General features: G+C 38.4%; 1 protein-coding gene across 2 annotated transcripts in view; it reads left to right on the top strand.

Annotated features, from left to right (window-relative positions):
* KIF5C (kinesin family member 5C) overlaps window positions 1-17,088 on the top strand; it is an 89,518-nt gene that overhangs the window by 29,708 nt on the left and 42,722 nt on the right. For both annotated transcript variants that reach the window (XM_072874784.1, XM_072874785.1), the window contains exons 3-10: window positions 3,132-3,205; window positions 7,700-7,804; window positions 10,513-10,561; window positions 11,408-11,463; window positions 12,373-12,460; window positions 14,526-14,650; window positions 16,480-16,584; window positions 16,927-17,075. In XM_072874784.1, coding sequence (XP_072730885.1) covers window positions 3,132-3,205; window positions 7,700-7,804; window positions 10,513-10,561; window positions 11,408-11,463; window positions 12,373-12,460; window positions 14,526-14,650; window positions 16,480-16,584; window positions 16,927-17,075 — 751 coding nt within the window. The remainder of the gene's footprint in view (window positions 1-3,131; window positions 3,206-7,699; window positions 7,805-10,512; window positions 10,562-11,407; window positions 11,464-12,372; window positions 12,461-14,525; window positions 14,651-16,479; window positions 16,585-16,926; window positions 17,076-17,088) is intronic.

Raw genomic sequence — 17,088 nt, 5'->3', positions numbered from 1 at the left:
CTGTATTGCAAGAAAACAGCTTTATTTTCTCAATCTACACAGATGGATGTCTCTGTCTGGATTTTGCTTCTTTCCTACAATTACATTGAGGGGAGAATATATAATGGCCCAAGCTATTGCTGAGCATTGGAGCTGTGAGCACGTTGGTGCACATGTGAACATCTGCACATTTGTGTGTCCTGTGAGGAGGAGAAAATTGCTTTCATGATTTTTTGGGTGGTGGGGTTGCTCTCACTGGTTAGCTTATTGACTTTCTATTCTGCTTACAAATAGGGGCCTCAAACGCTGAGTCGCAGAACTAGAAAGTGGAGAGATGGAAAAGATAAGTATAGAGCTAAAAATTTGGTCGTAGAAATGAGGCTGAAAGGACTTCCGTAAAGCCATTTGGTCTTTCTTCTTGCCATTAAGACTCTATATGTGTCAGTGGTCCATTTGAAAGGTCTCCAGTCCGGTTTCTGGGTCCCGGACCTGAGCGAGTCTGTGTGGTAGCCCCGACACAAGGGCTGTGGTTTTAGACAGTTGCTGCTTGTCCTGTCTATCCTCATCAGGAAAAAGGCCATCTGGCAGCAGTTGGGTGGCTGAGTTGAGTAGCTGGCTTTTGTGGGGAGGGTATATCAAACTGAAAATCATTGTGGAGCGAGTTGGACCAGGAGTTAAGAAAAGCACTGGGTCTTATTTCGTTTGTTATGAGTTACGTAAAAATCCCAGCTGATCTTTGTTCGGTCACTTTGTTCATCATTTCCCCCCCCCTCGCCCTTGCTCTTAAGTTTTGTGCAGGCTGTTTCTATCAACTGTCTTCTCTCTTTATCCAGTTGACAGATGGTATATTAACTATCTTAACGTGGAACGCCTTCCAACAAAAATAACCTCTTCTACCATAGAGACCACTGACTTTTTTTAATTCCAGGTGATGCAGAGGACTTTTTTTATAGAATAAGGTATTTTTTGCTAATTGGGAAGGTCAATTACTTATCTATGCTTCCTCAAGCAGCGATGTATCTTAGTATACATTGATGCAAATTCTGAGCAATTTTCTTACATAACAGTTGATTAATCAGATTTTCCCCCTAGGCTGTGTACCAGTATAGAGCTGACATTGTGCCTTGCATTCACCTGGAGATAATAAGCCTTTTTAACATTTTTTTTATTTTTTTTATTCAACCTATTTTTTTTAAAAGGTTAACCAATTTTGGCAAAAATTGGAAATAGTAATAGTGAATAAGCAGTGTCTCTATTTTTATAAACAGATGAGGATGCTAAATTCATACAAAATATTAATACCAGCATGACAGTAACTATAGTCTCTAACTTTGTCATTCTCCTAGATGTCAAGATTTGAAAAATGTACCCAGCAATACTCTGTGGAGGTCTATACAGCCTCTGGCATGTCTGTCCTCTTCAGCTCCCCAAAGTAGTTCTGCCACAACTTAAACAGTTAACTCTGTGTTTAATTATAATATATATTTTTAAATGGCTTCATTCCACTTTCATCCTTATTCAGTATTGCTGTATAGGAAATGTGGGTCTCTCTCGTGGTTGTCTTGAAAAAAGATCTCTTTGCCTTTCCTTTCTTTTTATCCATTTCTTTTCTTTGAAATAATCTTTCTGTGGTTTTTATCTCAATTTTTTTCACACTTGCTTCTTCTTCATTCTTTTTTGTATTTTTCTAGCATACCTTATTTAATTCTTCTTCCTAGCTGGACCTGTGATGATTCTGTGATCTACATACATACATACGGAGGTACAAATAAGGAGATTATATGTGTGTGTGTTTATGTATATGTAATAATATGATGTTATATGCAATAATATGTAATATAGACATGGGTGTATGTTTACTATAAATACATGTACATATATATACACACATATTTTTTTTTCTCCTGGTAGCCTCTATTTGTATAGATATAGAGGGTGGGAAACATAACAAATATTTCAGAAGCAGAGAAGGCCAACTCTAAAAGTAGGAGATGCGTTTGGAAGTGGCCATGGAGAGGAAACTTTCTGCCCTGCCAGATGGCAGCTGGGCTTTGGTGGCTGCTCTCAGTCCCCTCTGCAGCCTGCAAGAGTTGAGCTTTCCTATTGCTTTTATTTTTCGCTGTTGGCTCCCCCCAGCTTTGCGGCTCGCTCTCTGTCTGCTGTTTCTGCTCCGGAGCCCGTGGCAGAGCTCTGGTACCGAGTACGATGCTGCTGGCCCCCGGCAAGAGGCATGGGGCAGGGTGGCGAGGGGAAGGTGGGCGTCCCTGAGCAGAGCAGCCTGGCCAGCATCCTTCTCGCCGCCCTCGCGGGCTCCGGGGGGTCCTTCGGAGGAGGCTGACGGGAGCAGCAGGGGGTTATCACCACTGGTTTTTAGACTGAAGGTTTCCTTCATTCTTTGTTAGCAACTATAATAAGTATTACTCTTTTTTACATGAAAGCTGCATAAATAGGTGGCCCTACTGAAGACTTTAAATTCACTTGCCTGGAGACAGTCCAGCCCAGTAATCCTTTCAACGGCAATGAATGGACGTGGGACTGTGCGTAAGAACCAGCTGCTCTACACCCCCCCCAGATTTCTGAAAGCTCCTATAGACATTAACCACTGCAAAATGAAAAAAGGATATTCTTATATCTTAATGCAGTAAAAAATTATTCATTCTGCCTTGAGAGAGGTATATTTTCAATAAAGCGAATTCCTGTTCATCTGACTTTCTTCTTGCTTTGCTCTCCTGCTTTGCAGACAAGCTTGGAAATTAATGAGGCCATGAACTGTTGAGGGTGTTATAGTAGTAGAAATATACAGTATGCATTTGTTTAATTTTCTCTATGGTGTGTGATGGTTTAAAATGCAGGCAATTAAGTTTTCTCTTTCCCATGTTACACAGGCATATTGGATAATATCTGGTGTCCAGAGGTATTTTTTTTTCCAGGAAAGTGAGAGAGATGTCAATTATTCTGCAATTCTCTAATTTAGATTTTATTATGAATTTTTTTTTGGCCTAAAGGTAGCTAGTTATGTCATATCTTTCCCATTCTTTGTTGCACAAACTATTTTCTAATTGAGCTTCAACACTGTAGAAGACTTATGAAATGCTGATAATCCAGCTTTAAGATGTCAATATGAGTTTTCATTGGTTTTCTTCTTCTTGCAGATGTTCTTGAAGGCTACAATGGCACAATCTTTGCTTATGGACAGACATCATCAGGAAAAACACATACTATGGAGGTACAGTGGCAAAATTAAATCAGTTTGGTAGCAGCAGTGGAATTGTATGTACCAATTACCTGAACAAGCTGCTCTCTGGAGCACTCAGCTGTGAGTGACATATAAAAAGAGATCTGGGTATGTTTAGCTTTTACTGCCTTTTAAGCTGTAGTATTTCTTTCAATGTGGAGTTTTTTTCAAGAGATTTCTACAGATATCTAGCTAAACTAACACATGGTGAGTGAAAAATATGAAATATAGTTTCTCCATATTTGTCATAACAGTTTAGGCATGTGTATATTTTAAAGGATTTGAGTGAGATTTGTTAATCCACAAATGAAAACAGTAATAAGGGTCTGTAGAGTTCCCTTGCATGCAGGATTATGAAAATTCATGCCTTGGTTATTGGTTTTCTCATTTGCACTCCCCTCCTGGGAATACCACTCTCGCATGCTGCAGCACAGATGGATGAATTTGGGAATTGTTGCTTTGGAGGAGAATACCACCAAATTATACCAAATTCCAGTGGCTGAAGTCTGAAGTCTGTTCATATTTCTGCTACATGAAGTGTGACGGTGTAGTTTTTTTCCTGTGGGTTGTTTTTTTTTTTTTAACCATTTCGTTAGAAGACGTTTAGATATTTTCGTTTCTTGCTAAAAAAGGAGGATCATTCAAGCGTTTAATCCTCGCATAGGATTGTTCCATCACAACGCTGTACGAGCTGGGTGGATGTGTCTCGGAGCATTTCAGTTCAACTGTGAACTTTAAACAGGAGGTCTACAGCAAAGTTTTGCTAAATGAAAGGAAAAAAATGAGCTTACATTTGTTTAACAGCATCAGATGGTTTTGCTACATGATTAACACAGGTGACCTACCTAACCTGAAGGTTAAAGGAGAAGGAAAGCAATATTCTCGCGAGCCAACAGGCCCTGGTGAAATTGCTGTTCAATTGCCACAGTTGCTCCTTTCCTGGAGGATGCAATAACTGATGCCTCATGTCTAATTAAGTCTGTCCTTGCGAGGATGGGGGAAATCACTAGCTCAGCCCTCACAGATGGCACAATGGCTGAGTAATCCACCAGCTCTGAATGTAATTAAATCAAAATGTCTGCAGGGCTTGAGCTGGTGCTTCCACATGGCATAGGGAAAGATCTCTTAAAGCCAATTTGTATTCAGAATTACAAGCTGTGATAAAGAAAATGACTGTAGAAAAATGGCTGGTTTACTTCATTATTAAAGAAAAAGCTGTCATTCTAAAGTGGAATCAAATCTATATTCAGTTTTAATCCCTCTTTTAACCTAACATCCACTTGTAAAGTTGCTAAAGTATGTTGTGGAAGAAAAAAATAGTCTGAAGTTGAAGAAATAGTAAATCCTCTTGGTAAAGCTGTTATGGAGGATTTTCTGTGAAATGTGAAATGTTTCATAGTGTTAGTGTTAAGCTTAAACAGGACACGGTAGTATAATATAGCCAGGATAGGCTTTCTGACATACATAGGTCTTTCTCCTGTGCTAGATAAAACATTTGCCAGCCTGTATAGCAGGATATAACCAAAACCTTCTTAAAAGTTACATATTTTTGCCCATAAGATTATATTGATGGGCTTTGACCTTACAATAGCATTTTCAATAGTGGGTCCCTATAGTAGTTATTATGTCAACATCCTGAAATAAAATGGCACTGTCTCAAATGTTATGCTTCACTAGCTACTGCCTGCCTGCTATGTTTAAATGTGGAAATTAATGTTCTTATTAAAATGAGAGGCATTAATGAGCAGAGAACTCTCCGTCCTGGTGCTTTGGGGGAGTTTACTAACTGCAATGTCAGCATGGCAGCAGCAGCACATTTCTCCAAACTCTTTCTGAGGTTACAGCGAAATCCATGAGAGTGGTTGCTTTTATTATTTTTTTTTATTCCAGCTTTCCAGTGAAAAGCCTACCTTTACCTTTCTCTTCCCTTCCAGTTTATGGTCTCCATAAATTATAGCGGGACCTGCTTCAATCATCTCTTGTTTTAATGAAAATCCATTGATAATAAAGAAAAAATGATTTTTTTTTCAATACATCAGAGTGCTGGTGTTACAGCATTTTAAAGATCTTAACTCTTCCTTCGCAAAGCAGTGAATGTGATCTTGCTTCACTGAAGTTTCTGCTGACTTAAATAGTGAGAAAGCCCAAACCCAAGAAGTTGTAGACGCAGTGGTTGAGTTACATGCACACTTAAGTTTTACAGATTGCTTTCTCTTCTGAGCTAGAGAAAGCTATGTAAAGGAAAGCGTAATTATTACAGGGCTTGTTGAGGCTAGGAGAATGTTTAATTAAATACTTTTATAAATTGTCACTTACCCAGAGCCCAAGCAATTATTAGAGGAAAGGTTTACCTAGTGCAGTGATCCCAAAGGTGATGCACCTCTGTGCAGACAAGAAGTCTCGGCAACAAAACTTGGAATTCAAACTGTCCTTTGGCTGAGCTGACAACCCAGCTCGGTCAAAGCTACCGTAGAAAAGGGGGCACTGCATAGCTCTAGCATTTCTCATTCTGTAGCTGCCTTTGCCTCTGCTGCCTTAGGAATCGTGCATCTGGCAGTGCTATATAGCGTGGTCGTACCTCTGGTTGCATGCGTGTGCGCTGAAGGAGTACCAGCAAATCTCTGTTTATTCTAGTTTAGGAAAAACTCCTTTCCCCTCTTTGGGAAAACTTTCTCTGTGCAGTAATACAAGGTAGTCAGTTGGTGTCAGTGAGCTTTTCAAGGACTTCTTCAGGGAGAAGGGATGGATAGCCTGAAAATTGTATTGCAGTCTCTGCTCAATAACAGCGCTGTGTGATGGAACTGGGTGCTGTGCTGGCTAGGTGAAACAAAGTGCTGGGGTTTGGTTTAAGTGTGTGTTTGTGCATACAGGTTTTCCCCTCCATCAGGGATTGAGTTTATTTAATCACCCTCTTTTTCATTCTCATAGTCTGAAATAAAATAGTGTATCATATGACAAGGACTTTTTAGTTTTTGAGAAGCTTGAGAGGATGTTGGATATGGTATAGCATTTTACTGCTTCCACTGCAGAAGGTAATATTATTTGTATAATATAAATAAAATATTCACGTTTAGATACGGCTGAGTGCTGCTTTATAGGGAAGGCAGTCAGCAATGGAACTGATTTATCTGTATCCCCCCCCCCCCCTTTTTTTCCCCCAAGATGTGTAATTCAAGGGCAGAAACCTACTAACTGCTTTAAATACAAGCTTTGAGATAGAGGGAGAGATTGTGTCAGTTCTTCATGTTAAATTTCCTTCATCCTAGGTTGATGCTTAGAAGTTGACTGTCACTTCACCAGCTTTAGCATAAAGGAAGCGCTGTCTAGAAAGGCTGTATTCGAGTACACTAATAAAGGCTGAGAAACTTGGAAAACAGGTCAATGTGACCCACTAGTCATTCACACATATGCATAATATTGAGAAACACATGTACGTGTGTATGATTTTCTTCCTATTTTGCTAAAAAAAAAAAAAAAAAAAAAAAAATTTGGTGTTTAATAATTTTTAGCAATTACAGATCAAATCTGACTTCCCATGTTATAGAATTGTGTGGTTACCCACTATATTTAGAAAAAAAAATAAATTTCCCTACCGCTATTTGGAGTAAGATGCTTTGTTGTGCTGATACAGACAGTAATACTTGGACAAAGATATATTCAAAAGGTATATTAGAGTTTCTAGACGCTATGTTCTGATGGAGTCTTATGACTACTGACTTGTTATTGCATATTTAAGCAGTTTCATAAAACATTTGGAAATAACAATACAGTGTACACTGTAGTCAGAAAAGGTTTTTATTTTGAGTTTATATTTCTATTCATTTTTCAGGTGGTGTTAGCTTTCCTGTACGTGTTTGGTTTTTTCAAAAAGAGCAATGCAACGAAAAGGAGCCATGCAGCCAGGGAAATTGTTGTTTTTAGTTAATATTCAGTTCTTGAAAGAATAGAGCAAGGTAGTTGTGCAAATTAACATGGAGAACAGTAGCGTTTGTAAGGCACAGTTTGCTGGCAATAGGCCCAGCAAGCTCAAATCAGAATATATTACTCTAATCCCCAAATCCCCACAACCCAGATTTCCCTTTAGCTTTCTAGCATAGTGGTGAAAGAGAAACAAAATGCTTTAATACTTCTGGTTTCTGACATGCTTCCAAATATCTGATTTAACTGGGAGAACCAGGCTGTAATTTGTACATTTGTATTTATTCGTCTGTCTTTGGTCGGAGAGTAGCAGTGTAAATAGCGGGAGGACAGCACGCTTGGCAAATGGCAGGCGCTGACAAAACAAATAGGTGCTCCGTCGGGTGAAGAGTGCTAACATGTCGAGTCGTTCCGCCACCTTTCTGTGCACTTAGATCAAGCAAATCCCCCCAGAGCAGCAGACATGTTCGTAGGGCCCAGTGGAAGAAGGTGTGTTCGGACAAGGCTTTCTCCTCTCTTGTGCCTGAGCAAGGCTTTCCAAGTTACGGTTTGGTTTTGTGTCCGCAGGGGAAGCTGCATGACCCTCAGCTCATGGGAATCATTCCAAGAATTGCACATGACATCTTTGATCACATCTATTCCATGGATGAAAACCTGGAGTTTCATATAAAGGTAAATGCGGAATGGCACGTTACGTAATGGGTCGGATGGAGGAAAGTTGAGCTGGATGGGAAATCTGCATTCATGCTATAACATTGTGCTGCAGAGTTTTTCCTTTCTCCCTTTTGTAACTCAAAAAACCATTAGGTTACTAAGGATATTTACTAGAAATAATGCAATACAGTTACTAGCCTTTGATGGAAATTTTTTTTGAGTGTGTTTTCAGCTCAGGTTTGCTAGTCTGTTGATTGCCTTGTCTCTCACCCCAGCTGATAGGCTAGCCTACATGGCAAGAAAACACTTATTTCGCTGCAGCTTCTCCAAAGACTGTACCTCAGCCCCACTAGTTATGACCATAAATACTGTTGATCTGCATGACCTTTGAGAGCATACTGCCGTGTTGTTCCTATCTCAGTGACATAAACGATCCTCCATAATATGTGGGTTTGAAATGGAGGAAAGATGGCTGTGGGCAATTTACGGAAGGATGTTTAGAAGTAATTTTTAATCTCAAAATCTTACATATGGGTTCCTGAAGACGGTGGACTAAGTCTTGATTTGAACAGCTGATATGTTTTCCCTGTCCTTATTGTGATACCAAACATATGATCTGAAATTATTGAGTGACCTTTAATTCCTACTGTTCATCTGGTCTCCTGGGGAGCGCTCAGCCGTGGGGACATCGGTCCATCTGGCAGAGTTGGGGTCAGGGTACAGCTTTCTTCTAAGTGGACATCAGTAAAATTACCCTATGGATTGCAGGAAAAATGGGTACTCTTCTGTGTGATCCCTCCCCCAAACCACACAAAATATACCTAGACAGCTTCAGTAAAGTTAAGTAGCTGAGCACAGGTAGAGTGTGAAAACACTGTCCCTTCTCCTGCTGTGACCAGGTGATGTTCTCTGAGAATGGACCTCTCCTCCTCTGTCCCTCTTGTGCCTAAAAGTTGGAGATGAGTGACGACTTAGTGCTGCTTGTATTAAAGCCTTTGAAGCACTTCTGGGGGGATATATATCTATATATTTTTTTTTTTTTCCCCCAGTAATCTAGCAGAGTACCTCTGAACCAGTTACGGATCTGCTGGAAGGGCTAGGTCATTTTGTGCTCAGAGCCTTCTTAGCAGGGCCTCTTTGGGGTGTGCTCGGGAAGTACAGACAGACATACAAAGTACAAATAAGCCATCCAAATATTCTAATATATATATTCTAATATTTTAATAATATTTTAATTGTAAAATATTGAGCTCCTTAAGAAGAGATGCCTTTGAATTTTCATAGACATGGCTTCCATAGGGGTGACACTGATTTCTTTTCAGCATATTTACACATAAAGCTCTCCTGTGGCTATTGCTATTCTACATGGTAGCACTTGGATACCAACAGATGGGGACCCCCTCGTACGAGGCATAGTAAATTCCTGTCCCGGCAGAAGATTATCACTTTATAAATCATGTTCTGCCAGCACTGAATTGTTTCAGTGGTTTCCTATCATAGTTGACGTTTATGAATATCTTAACGGAAAAAGCTGCTGAAATAGCAATGAATGAGTGAGTGATTATACAGGGAGCTGTCATTGAGAGAAATGCATGTTCTGGCATTGGGAGCAAGAATTTAACCAAACTGTCACACTCTTTTAATAACTGAGCCAACATTGAAAATTAATTTATTTTTTTTTCTCTCTCCCTCTTTAATAGAGAGCCGTTTAGAACAGGGAGGGGAACTTGGTATCTCCTGTGTGTGTATAGGATAATATGAAGCCCATGAGTTAAGTCTAGGACTTAATATAAAGCCCGTGAGTTAAGTCTAGGTGAACCGGAGTGTTGAAGTGAGCTGGTCCAGAGGGTGGCTTTAAATGGGACACAGGTGAAGTAAATGCACCAAAGCAAAGCACATCTGTATTTAATAGCAGTTGTCACATAGGAAGATCAACTTGTCAGTTTAAAAAAATAGATACAATTTATTTTTCACATGAGAGAAAATGATACTTTACTAGATAGCTAGAGTTTACTGATACCTAAAATTTACCTATCTAGTGTTCTAGCTAAATAGTCCCTGGATAAAGCTTATTTAGGGTAAGGTTAGGCATCACTCCCCTAACACATTTCTGTTTGCTTCTGAGTCGAATACCCTTTTATTTAGAGAGTAATTCATCTTTGTTTTTTTTTTTTAGGACAATTGTCTCTCTCTTTGTTACAGAAAAGCTCATTTTCAGTTTCCTCTCTGGGACTCGATTCAGGACAGAACTTTTACATATGCTTCATTTAAAAGTTTAATTTAATTTATATTGCTTAAGCTTATGTAACTGGTATGTTAAACCACTGAACGTGCTGTGTGCTTTTGTGCTGGTGAATATCAGTATGCCTCTTACAGTTGTCAAAATTTACCCTCATTGTGATGCAGCTGTACTGATACGATATGAGCTGAATTGATTTGATTCTGTTCAATACTTTTGTGTCAAAGAAAAATGAGGAAGATAAGATTTGTCCGAAGGTTTTTTGTATACTTTCCTGATGAATCAGTGATAAATGGGGAAAGATCAATGACATATAAATCATTCAAAATACAAATACTTTCACATGCAAGATGTGATTCAAAGTATGTGGGAGGTAGATTGTATTTTTAGTTTGGTGCTTTTTATTTTGACAAATACGGAAATATAGGTACAGAGATTTTTAAATGGCCAAAGTTTAAATCTGTAATGTTTATGATTACTTAATTAGGTTTCCTACTTTGAGATATATTTGGACAAAATAAGGGACCTACTTGATGGTAAGTTCTGCATTTCTTCTGTGACTCAGTGGTGTTGGGCTTGGTATAGTGCTTTGAATCAATGCTTAAGGGGAAACAGTTACTTTCTTTGAGAGTGATTTAAATTTAAGCTGTATGACTGGGTTTGTGAAAGAGAATTTTGCAGTTTAAGTCATCTGATCTCTGACTCTCATGCACCTACCTCTGCAGTGCTACATAGCTTGATTATAAAGCAATGAGTACAGAGAATTTTACAGACTTCAAGGCATGTCTGAGCCTCATTGGCAATGTATATTCTTAAAGTAAACCTGTGTTCTGTTGAGGTTTTTTTGTTAAATTTAGAATACATTTGGTTCAACTTATTCCTTGCTTTGCTTCTGTTAGGTAGAGTTTGTTGGGAGTTCTCTCTCTCTTACAATTTGTGTGTCTGTATATGCATGCTGTGTGTTGATGAAAGCGTGAATTGTGTGTGTTGAACCAGTCTGAAGACAGAGAAATGTAAGCTAACGGTAACGCAAAACCAGGAACATGTCTTCCAGCTTTTTTGAATTCCAGTGAGTTGTTCTGTTTCTTTTGAAATTTTTGCTGCTTTGGCAATATCCAACTTGGTCTGTGTTTATTTTATTAATGCAAGCAATAAACAAAAGCTCTTGTGCCATAAAGTTAACTTTGAAGAAACAGGTACAAGACTGACAGAACAAGAAACAAGTTTTACGTAACAGAAGTATTGGTAGTTAACGAGGAGTGGGAAGCGACTACAGTCCTCCTTTACAAATTTAATACATTCATGGTATTTGTCTCTTATGCCTATAGTTGACACATTATTACCTGTGGAATATTCCTAATGATCTCCATCTTTTTTTCTAGTGTCAAAGACAAACCTCGCTGTACATGAAGATAAAAACAGAGTCCCATATGTTAAGGTACAAGGAAAATTTGATGCTCTTTTTTTCATTCTTTCTCACATATGCATTTATTTACACATTCCCATTTGTATCCCAGTGCATTTGCTGAGATGATTCAACTCATGTACAGAGTCTTGAATGTTCAAGTAGTATTGGTCCCTGAACTTAAACAGTTTCCTGAAATATTAATGGCCTTGAATCATGTTTGCTTTATTTTCCTGACTTTAAACATTTACATTTTGTTAGTACAGTGTTAAATTTTAAGTACTCATATTCCCATTTCATGTCAGATATGAGAACATCTTGAAGAATTTTGTTCTTTAATATTTTGTTGCATAGATGCTGTAATCTGGCAATATTTTAGAACAGATTTTTGGGGTTAAGAATTTGTTTTATGACTTCCTGGGCCCTCATTTAAATGTTATATACTTGTTATGAACATATATGAGCCTTAATAGTATACATATAACATTGCTCTGTTTATTCTCATCCTGGGGAGGGCAAAAAAACCTGATAAAATAATTCCTTCAGTAATATTGCATTAAGGCAGAGAACAAGGACTGTGCATCTTGTCTTGTAGTTTGAGAGAGAAAAACTAATTTGGGTATGTAATCTAACCCAAATTAGTAATGGGAATATATGCTGTATCATTCCATGTGTTCTAAGTACAGAAACTCTCTTCTGCTGCATGTTTGGATTTGACCGAGTCTTTAATCCTGTGAAAGAAAATTGTCTCTCAGGTTGTCCTGTGGACTCCTCCTGAAAGTCATGCAAAGGCATGTTTTGGTCCATTGCCTTGCTAATGATCATGTTGGATGTTGATGGTTCTAATTATTTTGCTCATCAGTGCTAAATATTCTTCCTGTTGGCATTTGGAGTACTAGGACACTTCCTAAACTTTTCTGTTTTCAACTTGCATATTTCTAGGGTTGTACAGAAAGATTTGTATCTAGTCCTGAAGAAGTTTTAGATGTCATCGATGAAGGGAAAGCTAACCGTCATGTAGCTGTTACAAGTAAGTATTCTGTGGAAGCTTTTCTGGCTACAAAGTGTGGGTGGTTGTAGCTTCCTAGTGGTGTATTGATTCTTCATGTTCACAAAGTACTTTGAGTTACTTACGTGAACAATGTAATGATGCACAAATTATAATGCTCTAAAGTTAAGAGCGCTGTACTTTTTTAACCGCTTCAGTGCATACAGAAACATTTATTGACTTTCAGCTTTGAGAACTCCTGAATATATATGGCATTATATAGTATCATTATATAAAAAGTCAAAATATGCATTGTTACACATAGTATAGATATTTTGAAATTATGTATAACTGAAATGATGTATGTACATTCTTCTTTGTGCTACAAGTCAAGAACTCAGAGCAATTCACTGATCAAGTCGCAGGCAAAGACTGCAGAGCAATTATCAGACTCTGCCTGTTTCTTTCTTGCAAGTTATCGCAGGGAAGCGGTGACTTGGATTGAGTTCCAATGACAGCGAAGCAAACAAATCTTCCTGAATTAAAAAACATAACAATCACTTCAGCCGGTGCCAAATTTGTTGATATTATGTTGCATGCAGCCTGCTAGCTGTACAGTGATGAAAAGGGCAGGTATCTTTGCCCTGTTTCCCAATTTATACTGTAAGATGTCTTTGATCCACGCAGTGAGCTTGGCAGAACCTCAGCTTGTGACTCAAATCTTCATGGTGGGGTGGGGTTTTGGGGTGGGTGTGTGTGGGGTTGGGTTTGTTTGGTTGGTTTGTTTGGGGTTTTTTTTGTTGTTGTAATTTTATTTTCTATTTTTTATGATGCACTGGGTAACTTCCTTCTCTTCAATGTCTCTACCTTCTTGCTTTGGTAAATACTGTATTGCTTTAGCTTTCCCATGCCTTTCTCACCATACTAATGGAAATGTATTCTCTTTTTCCTGAGTTACATTTCCTCTTGTTGTTTCTGCTATTCTCTTTAACAAAAGATATCCAAATACACCTTTTGCTGTGATACTACCTGTTCCATTTGGTGCACACAGAAAAGTTCTGACAAAAGTTGACAGCGAATGAATTTTACCTAGACTGTAATGACGAGGAGCAAATTTGGAAGTGGTATTGAAAAAACTGAGTTTGGAGATGGAGGAGGAAAAGGGAGTTCAGATAAATATAAATATTGCTGTGAATGTGAATGGGGAAAGGTGGTAGTGGATTTTAAAGTAATCGAGAAAACAGGTGAGGAAGTGGTTTACCGATTCTTAATGTTTTCTTTTTGCTACTTGATGAAACTTCAAGCATGACATGGTTGCAATCAAACTTATTCTAAGTGGAAGCTGAAACTGTAACTGCCTGTGTTTTGCCTGCTGCTTGGGTGAAGGAGGATTTTTAATTACATAAGCAATAAAAATCACTCTGAAATTTTAATTTAAATAGTGTGGTTTTGATGAAAACTTTTGCTAAAATGTTGGGAGATCTCCTCACACAATTGCCCTGAGACCTGCCCAGCTTCTTTTTATTGCAATTATTATTCCTTCTCTTTATCTTCTCTTGCTCAGCTCAAAAGTATTCCTCTGTCCAGGATGCTGAACATACATCCTCGTTGTAGTTCTGTGTCTAAGCAGTGTCTGTTATATCATAGCAGGTTTTTGTGTGAGCTATCTGTACTCATGAAGAAGCATAAAAGGACAGAACCTTTATTTCTTACTGTATCTGTGTAGTGTTATTTTGTTATTCTTATGCTATGATTTTTTTGGTTATTTTTTATTATTTCTGGTCAAATTTTATTGCTTCAGGGGGAAAAAAAAACTTTCAAAAAAGAAAGAAAGAAAAAAAAAAAAAAGCTTTTTTTTCCAAGGCTGTCATTTATCATGAATCTGGTTAATTTGGTCACGTTGGGAGAAAGTAGGAGCTCATTCTGTAGTCTGTGAGATTTATCTGCAGCTCTTGGTGTGGGTGCTGCTGTCAGTACAGTGGTCTGGGCTCTCCAGTGAATGGACTCGTACTTTTGAATTTGCTAGCCATAGGCTAGCTCTGATGAAATATAATTTCTTGTCAGGTTTTAAAGTCATTTAAACCATCCCTTTCAAATGTGATTGCAGATATGAATGAACACAGCTCTAGGAGCCACAGTATCTTCCTCATTAATATTAAACAAGAGAATGTGGAAACTGAGAAGAAACTCAGTGGAAAGCTTTACTTGGTAGACTTGGCTGGAAGCGAGAAGGTAATCTTTCCTTTTTCCTAAACTGCTGAATTACCCTAGTGGGATCACTAAACTCATCATGTGAATGTGTCTCCGTGCAAACTAAGCTAGGGTAGTTGCACAAGTTTTACAAAAGTCTTATCTCATGTTATCACTAGTATGGCAATCTTTTTTTTTTTTTTTTTTTTTTAGTATGGGATGGAGAAAAGGAACAGATCAGAACTGTTTATTGGTATGAAATGCAAAACCCAAAACTCTGCAATATATTTTCATTTATAATGAAGTGAATCGAACCAGTGTACTTTTATGTAGCTTCATATTTAGTTATGGGTGTTTGAATAAAGTAATATTAATTTTTATGTAATTTGTCATATTAGACTGCTATTTTAATTTGCTTATATTCAGACATGTCCCGTTTCTAGGTTTTCTGTAATTATTTCACATATTAGATCAATGAAATAACAGCAGTTAATGCAGTTATTCAGCTGAAATCTATCTGAAGCTCCCTGAATGACTGTCTTGATTGTAGTGACTATTTTTGCTTTCCAATATAGAAAAATACTAACCAGAAAAGAACTTGTATCTGTTTATCACAAGAGTAATGGTCTAGAACAGTACTGCAGTGGAAAGAAAGTAGTTTCTCAGTTCTAATTCTAACATCTTCTGTAGTGTTCAAAACTGCTTCACTGTAAATGAAATAAATGAACTTAAAACCCCGTCATTTTGCAACGCTATGGATCCTTTATTCAAGCTGGACCCTTGGTAACTACTCTGCATGTCAAAATAATTAAATAATTACTCATGATGAAGCAATGTCTCTCATTGTGGTCATAGGTTTCTATTTCTTTCTGAAAACAAGAAGTAAAAGGAAAGATTTTGTTTGATAGGCTGAGCAGCTTTCAGAATGCTCACTGGACACACTAGTTGATAACCCATCATTACAATGCGGAAGCCATCCATCAGAGTAATTAATCATGTTAATTTCTATTGCATATAATACTAAATGTTAAATTAAAAAGTCGTAGTGGTGTTTAGAACATGAGTGTCTAGTCAGGCTCTACTCTCCTCTGACAACGACCCTTCTGTGGTTCATTGTGTTCGTTCGGACATTGTACAGAAAACCTGAAATAAAGGTTTCCTTGGTGGATTGTAATCTTAAAAGATACAATTATGTTTCCTTTTATGTCATGTGGCATTCATTTTTAGAGGAAAGCACAGATACTGTAGTTTCAGTGTAGAGAAAAATATATAGCTTTATCCTACATTTCTGTGCCTTCCCAATTGCCTCCACCTCCCCCAAAAAAAGAGGGAGAGAAAAGACTCTAAACCTGTGTTGCTGTCTAAAGTGCTGGTCCCAGACCAAGCTTCTTGCCTGGGCCACTTTGGGATCCAGTTTGTGGGCCAGCGAGCCTTGCATGAGTGAGATTATGCCTTTTCTGCCCTGATATTCTTGGTCTGTGCAAGCAAAATACAAAGCCAAGATACTCGGTTGGTGGCATATGCTGTGCCACCGAGTGTGCCCTGAGAGTATACCTGTGGGGTTCCCTATCTGTATGGACAGTCTGGTCTTGGAAGCGGTCCCCAAGTGTCCTCAGGAGAGCACAGACGTACCAGCTTTTCCCTTAACAAAGTAAAAGTGAGGTTGCTCTTACGCTGGAAGAAAGGCAGAAGTATTACAGGCTTCCACTAACAAAAAGGTGCGTCTAAAATTCTCCTCCTTCGTGCTGAGGATAAGCTTGCTTTGTTTTTCTTCCAAGAGCATCTTTAACCGTTGCACTATCTGCGTTGTGGCTGTATTTGTACAGACTTGCTGACAGCTGAGCCTGACTGTTGCCTGCTCTCTTTGGTAGGTCAGCAAAACTGGAGCGGAGGGCGCTGTTCTTGATGAAGCTAAAAATATCAATAAGTCTTTGTCTGCTTTAGGCAATGTGATATCTGCCTTGGCAGAAGGAACTGTAAGTAATCCTGTTTTGTGTTGTTGAAGAATGGCTTTTTATTTATCTGTTTCTTTGCCATGCACATAAAAAAATAAGCTAACGCTTCAATTCAGAAAGAAGAAAATATTAGCTTGCCAACCACCAACCAGTGACACTTTTGCTATTCTACTAAAGATAAGAAACTAATTCTGAGTGATTTCACTTGAGTGGTTATCCAGTCTTAGCACAATCAAAACAATTCCTCTTCAGGATTGTGTGCTTCAAATCCATTAAACCTGTCATTGTCGACTCATGTTCTCTCTCATTCCGATATCATTATTTAAAAAAATTGTTCTTGTCTCTTACTTATATTCTGATTAGAAAACCCATGTTCCATACCGAGACAGCAAGATGACGCGAATACTTCAGGATTCCCTGGGTGGGAACTGCAGAACCACCATCGTGATATGCTGTTCTCCTTCTGTGTTCAATGAAGCAGAAACAAAGTCGACCCTGATGTTCGGACAGCGGTGAGTCCTACTC

Source organism: Ciconia boyciana, chromosome 10 (genome assembly GCF_034638445.1).
Source record: "Ciconia boyciana chromosome 10, ASM3463844v1, whole genome shotgun sequence".
Classification (NCBI taxonomy): Eukaryota; Metazoa; Chordata; class Aves; order Ciconiiformes; family Ciconiidae; genus Ciconia; species Ciconia boyciana.
Note: the sequence above shows the minus strand (reverse complement) of the source record. Positions and strands in the feature narration are given on the sequence as shown.